At 37.5% G+C, this 15,359-nt stretch overlaps 1 protein-coding gene across 1 annotated transcript in view; it reads right to left on the bottom strand.

The window, feature by feature from the left end:
- DMD (dystrophin) overlaps positions 1–15,359 on the bottom strand; it is a 1,970,015-nt gene that overhangs the window by 1,399,492 nt on the left and 555,164 nt on the right. The window contains exon 18 of the mRNA XM_059385278.1: positions 6,489–6,612. Coding sequence (XP_059241261.1) covers positions 6,489–6,612 — 124 coding nt within the window. The remainder of the gene's footprint in view (positions 1–6,488; positions 6,613–15,359) is intronic.

The raw sequence follows: 15,359 nt of genomic DNA, 5'->3' as shown, positions 1-15,359 counted from the left end.
ATGCATTTGTGTGTGTGTGTGTGTGTGTGTGTGTGTATTTACATTTTTATATATTGGCTTTTCCCTTGTTTTCAAGGCCAAGAGTATCAACAGAATGCTCTTCAACCATAACATCCATTCTGTTCTGTGCATTTCATCTTCAATGTTAGTCCGAGTATCTGCAGTCAGATTTCATTTCTCCCCACTATACGGAAAGATCTTTCATAAAGGGCACCAATTTTCTTCTTGCTAGGAACAATGCTTATTATAGCATTAAGTACCCATAACTAAAACTACCTGTTAGAAGTCACCTTATTTGGGAAAGCATCTCTACCCTAGACATGCTTATTTTTCTTTAATCTGTCATCCTCAGGAACCTCATCCAGCTTTTCTGTATGTGTGCTTCTCTGTTTATCGTATATGTATGTGTATGTACACATACACGCACACAGTATTTTTAATCTTAAACTAATCGAGTTTTTCTAATAGAGCATATACTTTTGAAATTATTTTCAAAATTTCAAAATTTCAGAATATGAAATACTTTAGACAATATATATTCAATATATGATCATACGTTTAGAAGCTAGCACTCCAATTCTGTTGTACCTAGTACAGGAAACTTCAAGTAAAGACAAAAGCTAAAAAAAAAAAAAAAAAAAAGCATCAGTTAACCATTTTATAAGGAATACATTGTTAATTTTAAAATATATTAAAGGTCCTGGGGTACCTGAGTGGCTCAGCCATTAAGCATATGTATTCAGGTCAGGTCATGATCCCAGGGTTCTGGGATCAAGCCTGGTGTCAGGCTCCCTGCTCAGCGGGAAGTCTGTTACTCCCTCTCCCACTCCCCCGGCTTGTGGTCCTTCTCTCCCCGTGTCTCTTTGTCAAATAAATAAATAAATAAACTCTTTAAAATGTGTGTATGTGTGTGTATGTATGTGTGTGTATCAATAAAAGGTCCATAAAAATTCTTAGAGTTATCAGGACATCATGAATTCTAAAATAGATAACTTCAAGTGCAAAATAAAAGGCAATTGAGTTGTATAGAGAAAAAAAGAAACATAATTAAGTTTTAAGCAAAGTATACAAAAGAAGGGAAGTTTACTGATTCTCTAATAAGTTGATTAAAAACACTCTATGACCTCTTCCTCCTTCTTTATCGGCATCTCTTAAAAGGCTCCTCCTTTCATGACATCTTCTCTAATTAATATGAAAGTAAGTTCCAGATTCCCCAGAGGCCTACCCTGACTTTAGAAGCAATTAATTTTCTATTCACTTAACATTCTATAATGAAGTTTTGCCCTTTGACAGAAAAAGTAATTTATTCACTCAAATGTTTATTCAGAAGTTGTTATATCCTTCATATTGGTAGCAGAGCCTGTTTAAAATGTGCCTGAGGAACTGGAAAAAAAAATCACTTATTCATATAGTCAAGGATTAACTGTGTTAAGTGGCAGGCACTATATTAGTCACCGGCATGCCAAAACCAAAGTAAGCCAAACCAAACCAAAAAACAAAAACAAATTAAGTTCTAGTTGCTAAGTTCTAGAAACCAGCAGTCTAATCAATGTTAGAATGGCCAGAAAGCAGAATGGATACAGTAATAGAAATCAGGCCACGGTAACCTTCACAAAAGCAACATGAAAATACTGACTCTGTCAATACCTTCCCACCAAAGGCCACCAGGAACAAGCGGATATAGACAAAGTTGATTTTGTGATTGCAACAGGAGAGGTGGCACGTAATAGCGAACTATGGGGTAGTTCTCTACGAGGATGGTTAGAGTTGATTGGATTTGGGTACATGTAAGGTGAAGAGGGTGGTCAGGGAAGTAGGGCTTTGCCTTTAATTAGATGCCATAAGGAAATGGAGGTACTTCTGTGGCCAGGCATCTTAAAAAATTTTATCTAGATGGCAGAAACAATGTAGAGAGGCTAAAACCACGATTGGGAAGGCCGCATCATCATCTGTCACATTAGTGAAGATGGGGGATATGCAGTCATTTGGGGTGGTCCCAGACTATTCTTTTGTCTGTTGAAACATGGTTACAAGATGGTCATGTTTCAGTCTTGATCCATTACAGTCCTGAAGTGGCCTTATATGCTGTTGGCATACTGAGCCATTGCACATATTCAGCAGAAGAAACCTTAGGCGAGCTGTGAGCAGTAGCCATCAGCGAGTATCTCCAAGGCCTAACTGAAGTGCCCAGCCAGCTCCTGATTATCAGTGGCTGCTTTTTGCTTTTTCAAGTGAATATCAACAGAGGAATAATACAATGGTATTTATGTTTTAGTAAGTTCACTTTGACAAAAGTGATGTGAAAATCTCTAAAGGAATACAGTATTAGCAGCAGGGAAGACCGGCTGGGGATTGGCATCTTAAACAGAGGTAACCCGGGATATTAGCTTTAATCAGGGTTGTAGTGGTAGGAATAGAAAGAACTAGACAGTTTCGAGAGTGGTTAAGGGAATGAAATTAATTGAACTTGGGTGGACTTAGAAATGCTAGGAAAAAAAAAAATCTCGATGACCCAGTTAGCTTTTAGGTTTCTGGATTAGGCTGTCAGAGGAAAGAAAGGAAAGATGAAGAATAAAGGAGGGCTAGGGAGATCACGAGATTTATTTTAAGTTTTCAGGCAAATATCTAATTAAAGTCATCTATTAAGCAATTAAATAAACTGGCTTAGGCTTCAAGGGAGAGACATGAGCTAATGGTACATATTTGGGGATGATTAGAAAATAGATGCTATTTGAATAGGAAGGAATGAGGATAATCCAGGGAAGAAAAACAAGGGAAGAACTGTGTAGAATATCAACATTAAAGGAAAAAGGAGATGGAACAAATGACCCAAAATGTACAAAATGTAACAAATAGATAATGGTATCCCATAAACCCAGGGAGGGAAGAATTTCATGAAAGATAAAGAGGTTAATAGATTCTGTCCTGCAGAGAAGTTGAGTAACGAAGACACAAACATATTCCTACGTGTTTAAAGGAGTGGAGGGTTTTATTGAAGGTTTTATTGAGGGTTTTATTGAAGATACAGATGTGTGGCTGAAGGGAAGCAGGTTCCTTAGGACTCAGACAGTGAAGATATTGAGAATACACACACTCACACACATGGAGATTAGCCTTAACCGGCCAAAGCAAAAATCTCATCCACCAAGGCAGAGTGGGGAAGGGGGAGAATATGAGCACAAATACACATAATTTGTTAAATGTTATCTTAAATAAACTCAGAAGGAAAGTCATCTACTATGCCCATTAAAAACTTGAAATAATTGCCAAGAGAAAGAGAGAAGAACATTTACTAGGAACACACAGAAAGGCTATGAAGGAGTACCAAAGTGTCTGTGTAAGTATAGTATTCCCAAAACAAAATAATGTCTGGCAGAAAAACATCTACAGTCTAGTTATGCAAGGAGGTAGCTGAATTGAGCAGATTAGGAAAATGGAAACTTTTGGAGATAGGACAACCAATATAGCCTGAGATTTTGAATGAAGGCATACCGTGGGTGGACAAGACTGTAATCCCAGTGCCAGTCTTCAATGAAAAAGTAATACCACAAAATGGTAAGTGAACAGATGGCCATCGGGCATGAAACATAAGGGATGAGAGTTTTACACAGAAAGCAGTACCTTTGGAATTGGCCCTGGCAAAGGAGGAATCTGGCAATTCTAAATGAGTGGGGGATATATGCAACTAATGAATCGATGAACACTACATCAAAACATCATGCTGGCTAACTGAACATAATAAAAACATAAATAAATGTGTGGGAGAGTGAAAGAATCATTAGTCTTAGTGGTGTTCTTGAGGGTAAAAGTGTTTTCCAAGTAGGGCCAGAATGAGTACATAGGATAGAAAGTTTGTTTTGGAAGAAGGACTTCAGAACGCACAGGGCAGAGAAATGAAGATTCAAAAAAAAATACGGATGAATAGAGATACCTATATTGTGGGTGGCAAATAGAAAAATGTAGAATTAACTGGCTTCAGGATTTCCAATAGAACTTTGCTGAAACTTTATGTGGTATGGGTGTCAGCAAGCATGGGCTCCAGCAAGAGCCCAAGTCCTATTGAGCTTAACAGGTGGTACAGAGGCTTTCAACCACCTTGCAGTAAGACGAGATTGTTTTGTTGTTTTAATTACTACCTTATGTCACCAGGTGCTGAATTCAAAAAGATGGGATTCCACTTGAACTTCTCAACTGTGGTGACATTAATGGAATGAGAAAAGGATCTAGGAGTTTGGTAAAGTCTCAGATGATGACTTTGAGTACTGATTCTCAAACCCTTATATACAAAGGAATCACCTGTGGATCTTGTTCAAATGCAAATTCTGATTCATTAGGTCTGAGCTCAGATCTTTCTAATAAGTTCACAGATGATACCAATATTGGTTGTCCAGGAACCACTTGGAGTAGAAATTTTCCCTAGAATTCAACTTTTAAGTAACTACATTATGTTAATCATATAGATAAAACACATGGTTAATGGGGAAAGAAAATTTTGTTAGGTTTAAATGTATATAACACTTAACTGATAATATTTTGAAAGCATTTGAAAGTAATAGATGAAGGAGTCAAGTGAAAGAAAAAGAAAGGTAATATTTAGCCACTTTTAATAGATGCCTAAAAATGAATATCACTCAAGTTCATGAGATGAGCCTCCCATGTGTTCAAAATCAGTTACATATACGGACAGGTGAAGAAGTAAGAAAATTAATGTACGACTAAACGGCATATCCATCATCATTACTATGTGTTTCTCTCAAGGATTTTTAATACATATATATTATATTTAGCCTGAAGGAAATGTCTAGGTAAATCATTTCATGTCCTATTTTAGTAGGCAATTAAGAATGATGTTGTTATTTCAGAAAATGAGAGTAGAAGCTGATAAAGGTGACTCACGAGGCATCAGGAAACCACTCATACAACACTGTACATTTTTTTAGCACTTTCAGTCTGTCACTGCTGACACTATTGATTAAATGCAAATTGCTTCTAGGTAACCATATGATAACAGGAAATTTTTGAATTTATATTCTTGAAATGCTGGAATTCAATTTTCCTGCTTGATCAGAGCTGTTTTAAGATACAGAAATAGGATGACAAACAGATAAGTAGATTACTGAGATAAATTTTTAAAAATTTAAATTAGCTAATAAAATGTCTGCCCAAGGTGATTCATACTGTCAGTGGCCAAATACACCACATGAACATTAAAATGTATTTTAGACAATCTTCTCTAAGCAGTTTTCAAATGTCTCTCCACAATTCTAACAAAAAACACACCTTCAAATGAGTATACTCCAAAATAACATTTTGCTGATTTTCTCCTATATTATGTTTCAGTTTAATTTCAAAAATAATGTTATCATAGTGCCCATTTCTTAAATTTATAATTGTCTGTTATTATACTAGTGGAAGAATACTGTATATAACTAGAAATGATTTTAAAATAACTTCCCAATTTAGAAATCATTAATTCTGAGACATGTTGATGGAATCATCTCCCCCTCCAACCTCAAAGCAGCCTAAAAATTAGATGATTTTTTCTCCTAGAATAAAATCAGTTTTGCTCTCCAAATGTTCCAACCCCAGGGCAAGTATTAGCTTGTATCTAAGACAGTGTTGTGTTTGGAAAAAATCTAAGAGTTCGTCTGGCATGAAACTGAATGGTCGAAATATGAAACTAAGTTATCCGCACACATGACCTTCCCATAGGAAAAAAAATATTTAACATTCAGAATATTTGTTCCTTTAGCCTTCCCACTACAGAGTCTTTACTCTTCCTATAAAAATGCTCTCACAATTGCCAAAATGGGTATTTTAAAATTGTAGAAGTTGGAATATCAAAGCCCTGATAATGTCCTTGAAGATGAAGCAACTCCTATTAAATTAATAAAAATCCCTATTGTGAAGGACACAACTATAATGTCTCAGCAGGGAATAAAAACTGCCAACCATCTCTTACTTCTTACTATAAATACATATTGAAAAAGGCTGGACGTCTTTTGGTTATGATAATGCAATACATAAATATCTGGACAATGCAAATCTGTTATGACAAGTACTAATGAGTATAAAGAATACATTTTTGATGATAATGAGAGCATAAAGAGAGTCCTAAGTATAGTATTTCTAAGGGTCTATTCTATTCTGCAAGCTTGCTAAGTCCTAGCCTTGAGGTGACAGAACAGTACATGAAGTAAAATCAATATGAGTTCATGTTATAAAATTGTTAATTTATTGCTGAATAATATAAAAGTTAAAGAAGGTTTATGAAAAGCATCCCTGATCCATCACAGCAGAACCTGGAAACGTTTCTTGACACTAAACTCTAATTCTGCTAAATATGTAAAATATACTTTAAAGATATATTTAAAAGCATTATTCCATATTGCTTTAATCTTTTCAACTAATAGAATCAGATAGTACAAAGCAAAGAGATTTTAAGCACAAAACTTAGGAAAATACATAAAAATTAATGCATAACCTACATTGACTTTTTCTTTAAGGTCTGAGAAGTTGCCTTCCTTCCGATAGATCGCAAATTCAGGACTCTGCAACACAGCTTCTGAACGAGTAATCCAACTGTGAAGTTCAGTTATATCGACATCCAACCTAAGACAGGAAAAAATAAGGGTCATTTTTTCTTGATTATCTCTTTCATTCTATATGAAAAAAAAAAAAAGCAGTCTCGCTACATTTACCATTCGCCTTCCAATCTGAGACTGCCTGATGCCCTTGTTACTGTTAATAGCACCACCATTTACCTAGTTATGTAGGCTCAAAATTTGGAGTTAGCTTTGATCTACAGTCTTATGATCATGGAGGTCATCTTATTAAGCTCAGTGTAACAACTGCCTCCCTAGAGTATCTCATATAAGCTATCACTCTGCCTCTGTTTGAATGTTTGCACTGGCTGAAAAATCACTACTTCCCAAGATAACCCTCTTTCTTTCTGGAAAGTACTTACAGCAAATAAAAAATTCTTATCAGTAGCTCCCATTGAACCATACTTTGGAGATCCATGCCCTTGTGTAGTCTCCAACAATACCAACTCTGAATTTGGCTATGTGACTTGCTAGGACAAACGGGATATAAGGAAGCATATGACAAGCAGAGGCTTTGTAAGTGCTTGCACTGTGGATCTTGTTCCCCTAGAACATGGACTGACAATGCAACTGTTAGCTGAGAATTCCAATGGCCCTTTAAGGAAGCTCGATGGAGCCAGGTGGAGAGATAATGTGGAAGTGAATGAGGCACCACGCACGTGAAGGAAGCTTTCTTTCACCTTTTGACCCATCCCAAACACCAGCTGAATATAGCCAAATGAATTGTCCAGCTGATACACCTTAGAGCCTCGGAACTACCCAGAGAGCCCTGCCCCCACTGCAGAACCTCAAGATAAATTATTTCTGTCTTGAGCCACTAAATTTGCAGTGCATTGTTATGCTGCAAAAGACATCTAATCATATACCCTGATATTCTCATTCTTTTATTATAAAGACCTATGAAGCCAATGGGAGTTTGATCAGGGCATTCAGATCGAGTTAAAGCAGAGATTGGAGGAGAGTCATGGATGGGTTGCAAGGGAGGAGGAGGTCTGTATCTCACTTGAAATTCCAGGCATGATTCTAAATGTGTGTGCATTTTTCTTGGTAAAGAACCCCTAGATTTTATCAGCACCTATAAATAATCTATGAACAGAGAATTTAGAAAATTCTTTACCTCAAATAGCGCCTGGTTCGCAGTGACAAATATTTACTGAGTGAAAGGTACCCAACAAGAAATTGAAGGAACAGAGATCTGAATTCAGAGATTTTGACTCTAATCCCATGTCACTGAATGTCAAAACTCTTATTTGCACGTGGACTATAGATATCTATGGATTTTCATATCATGGTGATTGTTATCCTCTCTACATTTCTTTTTTCCTGTAAGTTAAGTAACCAGGTTTCCTGTTTCTTCATTCACAGGGGCAGCGTTGAAATAGAGTCCTATTGCATGCTTCTAAAACACCTGTCTTTCTCTCTTTGATGTTAACTTACCAAATCAAATCTTTGACTCTGGTCACTCAGCTTCCTATAAAATTCACAGCAGGTTTTCCTTCAGAATATTTTAAGAAAAGCATTTTTGCTTTTCCTTTGGTACCATACAGACATCACTGTGTCTCTCTGCCTGCAGTCATTCACTTGCCAGTGCACGGGGAAGGTAAGAAGTGCTGAGATGTTAATCTCACCAGAGTGACCCTTGGTAGATCAATATTCCAGCTCCCTTGCCTTTCAGAGTGACTGTCATGATGAAATTTACACAGAACCTCAGAGAGTTCCCAGACGGATTCAACTCCAGTTGCCTCCAACAACAATCCACTTGTGTATCCTTTACCGGCTGCCTTCTTTTCCTAATCTCACTCCCCCACTTTGCTTCTTGGGATCACTTCCCCCAATAAACTACTTTCACCTAAATTTTTATCTCCAGATCCACTCCTACGTAACCCAAACTAAAGCAATGATAAACAGCCTCAGATGAACTCAGTATCCTGCCATATTTCATTGTTTCACCTTGAACTCCAGCTCTCCACAGGAACTATTTTAGTTTTTCCAAAGTTCTCAAAGCATTAACCCATCTTCCTTCTCCAGGTATCAACACATGACAGTTTTTACTCCACCAAGAAAAGTGCAATTATCAGACTAGAATTTCTTCCGCTTCCCATGTCCAAATATTCAATCTTCTCTGCATGTGCCCTTCTCATTCCCTTCTCTTGTATTTGGGTGAGTTTCCCTTCTTTGCCTAAAGCCAATCCGTCTATCAGCCTTTTATACTTTGTTCTTTGTTTTTGTTTTTGTTTTTGTTTATTCTCACGTAATCTCCACACCCAGCACGCACTGGAGCTCATGGCCCCCAGATCAAAAGCCACATGCCCCTCCAGCCAGGCACCCCATAAATTCATTGTAGTTTTATTTTAAAGGCAAGGACATACAATTCCATGGAAAATAAAAATACATTTAATGCTCAAATACCTGGTTTTTCCACATAGTAAGGAGTTAATAGTGGTGTCTAACAATGTGCCAGGTTATTTCATTTTTTTAATTAGTTTTTTTTAGTTAACATATGTTATTAGCCCCAGGGGTACAGGTCTGTGAATCACCAGGTTTACACACTTCACAGCACTCACCATAGCACAGACCTTCCCCAATGTCCATAACCCCATTCCCCTCTCCCCACCCCCCCCCCCCCCGCAACCCTCAGTTTGTTTTGTGAGATTAAGTGTCTCTTATGGTTTGTCTCCCTCCCAATCCCATCTTGTTTCATTTATTCCTTTCCTACCCCTGAAACACCCCACGTTGCCTCTCCACTTCCTTATATCAGGGAGATCATATGATAATTGTCTTTCTCTGACTGGCTTTTTTCGCTCAGCATAATATCCTCTAGTTCCATCCACGTTGTCCCAAATGGCAAGATTTCATTTCTTTTGATGGCTGTGTAGTATTCCACTGTAGCCAAACTATGGAAAGAACCCAGATGTCCAACAACAGATGAATGGATAAAGAAAATGTGGTATATACATATACTTTGTTCTTTCACTTCTTTACAGGCATGTGAGTCTATCAGATTTTTGTTATCTATCTACTGCAAATTCAACTCCTCCCTTTCAAGTGAACTCTGCATATAGAAATGTAAACATATTCACTCCTATTTTTTTTTAATGTATTGATTTGGGAGAATATGCAGTGGGAAAGGGTAGAGGGAGAGAGAGAGAGAGAGAGAGAGAGAAAAGCAGACTCGTTGCTGAGCAGAGAGCCCGATGCAGGGCTGGATCCCAGGACCCCGGGTCATGACCTGAGTCAAAGGCAGACACTTAAGCAACTGAGCCACCCAGGATCCTATTTTTTAAAGCCAAACACTTCCTGACCTTCATAGTTCCCTCCAGCCATTCTCTTATCTTCTACAAAGCCAAATGTTCTGCAAGAGTTAGCCAGTTTACTGTCAGTTCTCTACCTCCTACTCACTCTCCATTTACTGTTGTTTCTCAACAAAAATGTTGCTTAATACAGGAATCAGGTCACTACAGCCCATGGAGAGTTTCACTTTCTTGCTATCTAGCAACACATAACACTGTTGAGAACACTCTCCTCTTTTTGCCTTCATACCAGCTACTCAATTTTGTCTTTAATTTCTATGGCTACTGTTAATTTTTTCCTTTGCAGGTTCATCTTCCTCTACCCTCTCACTACATACAAAAGTGATCAACTCCTGGTTCATCAGTCATCTTCTATTTACTGTAATACTCTTTCTTTATTTTCCCCCACAAAGAGGGAGATAAGTCAATTAAAAAAAAATTTACTTATTTTGAGAGACAGGGAGGGGCAGAGGGAGAAGGACAGAGAAACTCTCAGATTTCACACTGAGTGCAGAGCCCAACAGGGAGCTCCATCCCATCACCCATGAGATCAGAACCTGAGCTGAAATCACAAGTTGGATTGTGACTGAGCCACCCAGGCACCCCTATTACTCTTTTACTAGCAATCTGATCCATACCCATGACAGCAGTTGCAATCTAGATGTACCAAAGATTCTGATCTCAAGCACTTCTTCTGAGCTTTGTAGCTACACAACCACTGCCTACTGGCTATCTTCACTTGAGCATTATAAAAGCTCCTTTGGCATAAAATGTCAAGACATGGTTTGCTTTTGTCCCCCCAATGGGTACTCTCCCAGTGTTCCTCAGATCGGTTAATGGCATCACCATCTATCATCTTTTTGCCTTCCTCTCCTTTCCTTCTCACATTTAATAAATTACAAATTCTAATACATCAAATATTCTATTTCTTCAGACTCTCTCTTCTTCTCATGGCTCCACAGCTGGTATCCTCACTCAGATCGCAATTAAATATAATCAAAATCACTGCAATGCCCTGTCAAATGGCTCTGCAAAACCTCTGTGGAATCCTCCCATCTAGTCCATGCACTACTGGCAAATGATAGGTTCTAAAAACATCTGATTATGTAATCCTCATCTATAAAATCTTTCAAAGACTTCCCATTTTTCTTAGCATAAAGATCAGAATTATCCTGATCTGGCCTTGACAGACCACTTAAGCCTATATTCTACTTTGACCTTTATTCAAGCCCTTCTAGAAACAAAGCTCACTTCAAGTTTCTTAGGGAGCCCAGAGCCACACTTAACTTTTGTCCCTACTCCAATGAAGTAAAAGCTTTCACTGACTTTTATTCACCTATCCATTAGAACATTTTTTTTTCTTGAAAACTTGGCTCCTTATCATAATCTACTTTGGCCACTTTGGTCAAAATTGCTCTTTTCCTTTTAAATCAGCCTGACCCAATTATACACCAAATATGCTCTGACTCATAAAGGTGAGATGTGAATATACAGGACTCACTGTCAAATTCCCCCTTTAGACTTGCTCTCATTAGTCTTATATCCTTTTGATTCAGATTGTCTCTAGGAAGTGTAAGGGCCTACTTAATCAGAGGGAGCCATTTTGTTGTTTATGCAGTAAACTTAGATTGACCCTGCCCCTCCCAGAGGAACTTACTTGCAAAGCCCAAATACAAGGGCGGGTCAGGCCAGGTAGAGACAGCAAATCAATGGGGCGTGCATACTGTCTCCCTAGCTACCAGTCCCAGTAGCAAAGCCCAGATACAAGGGCGGGTCAGGCCAGGTGGAGACATCCAATCAGTAGGGAGTGCATATATCTACTAGGGTGAACTGTAATTCAATTGGCTGCCTGTGTGTGACCTAACATGACTGTGCAGTTTTCTCTGTGTATTGCAATCTCATTGGCCACTTGTGTATAGCCCAGCTAAACTACCTCTATAAAAGTTAGTCTGTGAGGCTGGGAGGGGTCGCCTCTTTGCAAGAGATGGCCCTGACAGGTCACTTTGGTTCTCGATGCTTGGCGCAAAATAATGCCTTGCTTGACCTTCGCTTTTTATCAGTCTCGCTCCTTTGATTACAGACCCTAACAGAAGGATTGCTTACTTCCACCAACAGGTCTATGAAACTAAAACTTGCTTAAGGTACATAGCTGGCATCACAGCTGGAAGACCTATGTTGAGAAAGCTTTTCACCAGTCCTGAAATTTACACAGTCTTGTTTACTCACGTTATAATTACCATTTACCGTGACTCCAATCCATTCCAAAAACAAAAAGTTATCCAATGTGACAGTAAATAAATTTCATCCAGAAAAAATTCTTATATCACTTTTAGACATTTGTCTTTATGAAGAAGCTATATATGCTTCCTTTTAAAGCAGCCAAATATTTCTCTTCATTTCTGTCACAAAATTTATGCTAAGTGCTTACTATATGCCATGGTATTAACCTCTACAGATAACAGATAAAAACACATCTGTCTACATTATCAAAAAGGGAGTTTTAGTAAAACATCTATTTGACAAATTAAAGTGCTTTAGACATTGAACTGGGGCCCAGCTCACCCTGTGACTTTTTTTCCTTTGGATAATCAAAAAAATACCTTTTCAATGAATTAGGATTAAATCAGCTTCTAGACTAGAGGCTCTGTCAAGTAAATTGGTTATCTCCACACAATGAAGGCTTTATGGAGCCAACACCATGGTAACCGTCTGCTTGCTGCTAGGTCTGTGAAGATTTTTAAGGAAAGCCTGGGCACCAGTTGGCATGCAGTTCTAATAATTCAGATCAATTCAGGCAACAGGATGTGAAATTCCACATAGAGGTCTTTCCTCATTCAATTTTTTTGTTTATCTGGCTTTATAAATTTGGAAAGAGGTTGCACAAGATGCCTGAACTTCTCTTTTACATAAGGATCCTTTAGAGAGTGATTATACTCTCTTTTTGATATACAGATTTTTTAAAAGGGATTTCAAATTTTTCTAGGGCAGTTTTGAGTGCAGTGCTTTACCTAAGGAAAAAAAATCTATTCATAGGCACATAGGTTAATATGTTACACTTTGTGAAATAGAATGAAGCAAAAATGTCAATGAGTTTACTATTTTCGGCTGTTAGACTTTCTTTTTCTCTTTTCTTTCCAAATTGCAACACCTGATTCCTTTGGAAAGAGGTGGAACCTAAATCTAATTCTGACATGATTTAAGCTCTGAGATATTCCTTACCAAATCCTACTTGTATGGGTTTGGAAGGGGGGGTTGTTTGCTTTGTTTTTTTTTTTTGTTGTTTTTTGTTTTTTGTTTTCCTGTTGCTTCCATTTGGGCTTGTTGCTTCAACCATCTCTCTCAATTGCTAACTTAAACTTTTCTGTCCCAACGTAATATACAGTGAGCCTCCACACCGGCGTCTAACATTCGGCACCATCCCTTAGAGTTCTGGGAATTAACTGTCAGCTGCTAGCATTGTTTTCCCTCTCTGATATTCTGCCAGTAGGCATCCCCATTTCTTTACGCCAACAATGAAGATGCAAGGGTGAAGGGGAAGCAGAGACAGGGTTTCAAAAGGCCTCACTTGCTCTCTTTCTGAGCGCCAACAACCCACATTCAATGCTTAGTCTCAGTGACATTTCTACTGCTTTTAGCAAAATGAACAAGGTTTCCCTCTTGGCTCCTACTCAGATCCTGGCTTCCAAGTAACAACTGCACATTTATTTTATGCCTTATCAATTTGGCAGCTCCTGGTTCATCATCTTCTGTGGTTTGTCCTCTAGTTTTCACATTTTCACTACTATTAAATATTTTTCCAATATTTCAGCTGGGATGTAGGGCAAATTAACATGGAATCCATACGTGTTCATAAATTGGGTGCTATCTACCCTCCCAACATTTTTCTGGTGGTATTTTCTACCATGCTTTGCATGGCCTGAGGCTGGGGATTTCATCACCAACTAAAGGTATCATACAATTGTAACTCAGTCACCTTCTCAAAAACCAAGAAAAACACTGAACAGTTATTTTTAATGCCATATTAAATCTCGGATTCTGTGCATGTATTTCTCTTTTTCCATGAAGTCACTCATTTCTACTAATTCTTTTTTCTTCACTTTTAAAACTCTCATGAAATCACCGTTAATGAGCTGATATGTAGTAAGTTACTCATAATGGGCCTCTACACTCTCAGAATCAGCCCATTATTCTATTCTTCATTTCCTCATCATACTCTCATAACACATTTTACTCTGTACTTAACATTATGTATGTTACAACAGACAAATATGTCTGTATGTTATTACAGACAGATTCTAACCCTTAAATACAGTCTAACTTCATCCAACTTAAAATCCTTTTTTTTCTATTAAGAACATTGTGATTTCCTATTCTCTATTTACAAAATGATTTTTCTCCCATCATTGTTGGTGAGTACTCTGTCCTCTATTTTTCAAGCATGTTTTAAAATCTCATCTTATGGATGGATAGCTGAAGTGACTTTTTTTTTTTTTTTTTGCTTTTTTACAAGGGCACTCATTACAAAACTAAAATTTGTAAGGTTCCATAGTGTAGAGAAACTATAGCTTTCAATTTATATTATTTGCAAAGGATTAATTATCAAAACAAGGTCATTTTCAAAAAGACATTCCATTTTCTGGAAGTTTCAAAATATCAAAAATATGGTGCATATATACCAAATATTCAGAAGGTTAAAATTTTCCTTTAAGATTGTATTCTAGAGGGGTGACTGGCTGACTCAGTTGGTTAAGCATCAGACTCTCAATTTCAGCTCTCGTCATGATCTCATGGTTCTGAGATCGAGTCCCACATCAAGCCCCACACTGAGTCCCTTGTCAGGCTCTGGTGCTGGGCATGGAGACTGCTTAAAATTCTCTCTCTCTTCCATTCCCTCTCCAACAAGAAAAAGGTTGTATTGTACAAATGGACTCTACTCCATCCAGTTGAATTTCCCATAAAGACTATGCAAATTAGATCATTCACATTCCCTTATGGTCAAAATTAGGAGACATTTGTCAATATGTAAATATTTTAAGTAAATAATTTCTTTAAAAAATACAGAAACACAACCAAAAGAATTAAATACTTGACTTTAAAAACTTGATAGTTTCGAAATGTCAATAGTATATCATTGTATGGAACTTGTGCTATACGATAATTGTGCTAATTAGCTCAGAAGAGCCTCTTAATGGACACTGATTATATTATGTTAATTTTCTGTACGGTGACTGCCATATAAAGTATTAAACTAACATGACACATTTACATAAACTTTAGTTCAGTCACTTTCAATAAACCATTTGGAATTCATCATTCCCAAATGTGTAAACTCTGAAAATAGAAATCCTCCAAGCTCCCAGGCTTAACTAATTTGATTAGTAAGCTAGGTTATGAATGGCCATTTTACATCTTTAAACATCTTTGAACACAGAAATTCATAAAAACTTAGGAGCCTCATCTTTAA

Source organism: Mustela nigripes, chromosome X, assembly GCF_022355385.1.
Source record: "Mustela nigripes isolate SB6536 chromosome X, MUSNIG.SB6536, whole genome shotgun sequence".
Lineage (NCBI taxonomy): Eukaryota > Metazoa > Chordata > Mammalia > Carnivora > Mustelidae > Mustela > Mustela nigripes.
The sequence above is the reverse complement of the archived record's forward strand: the minus strand, read 5'-3'. Positions and strand labels throughout refer to the sequence as shown.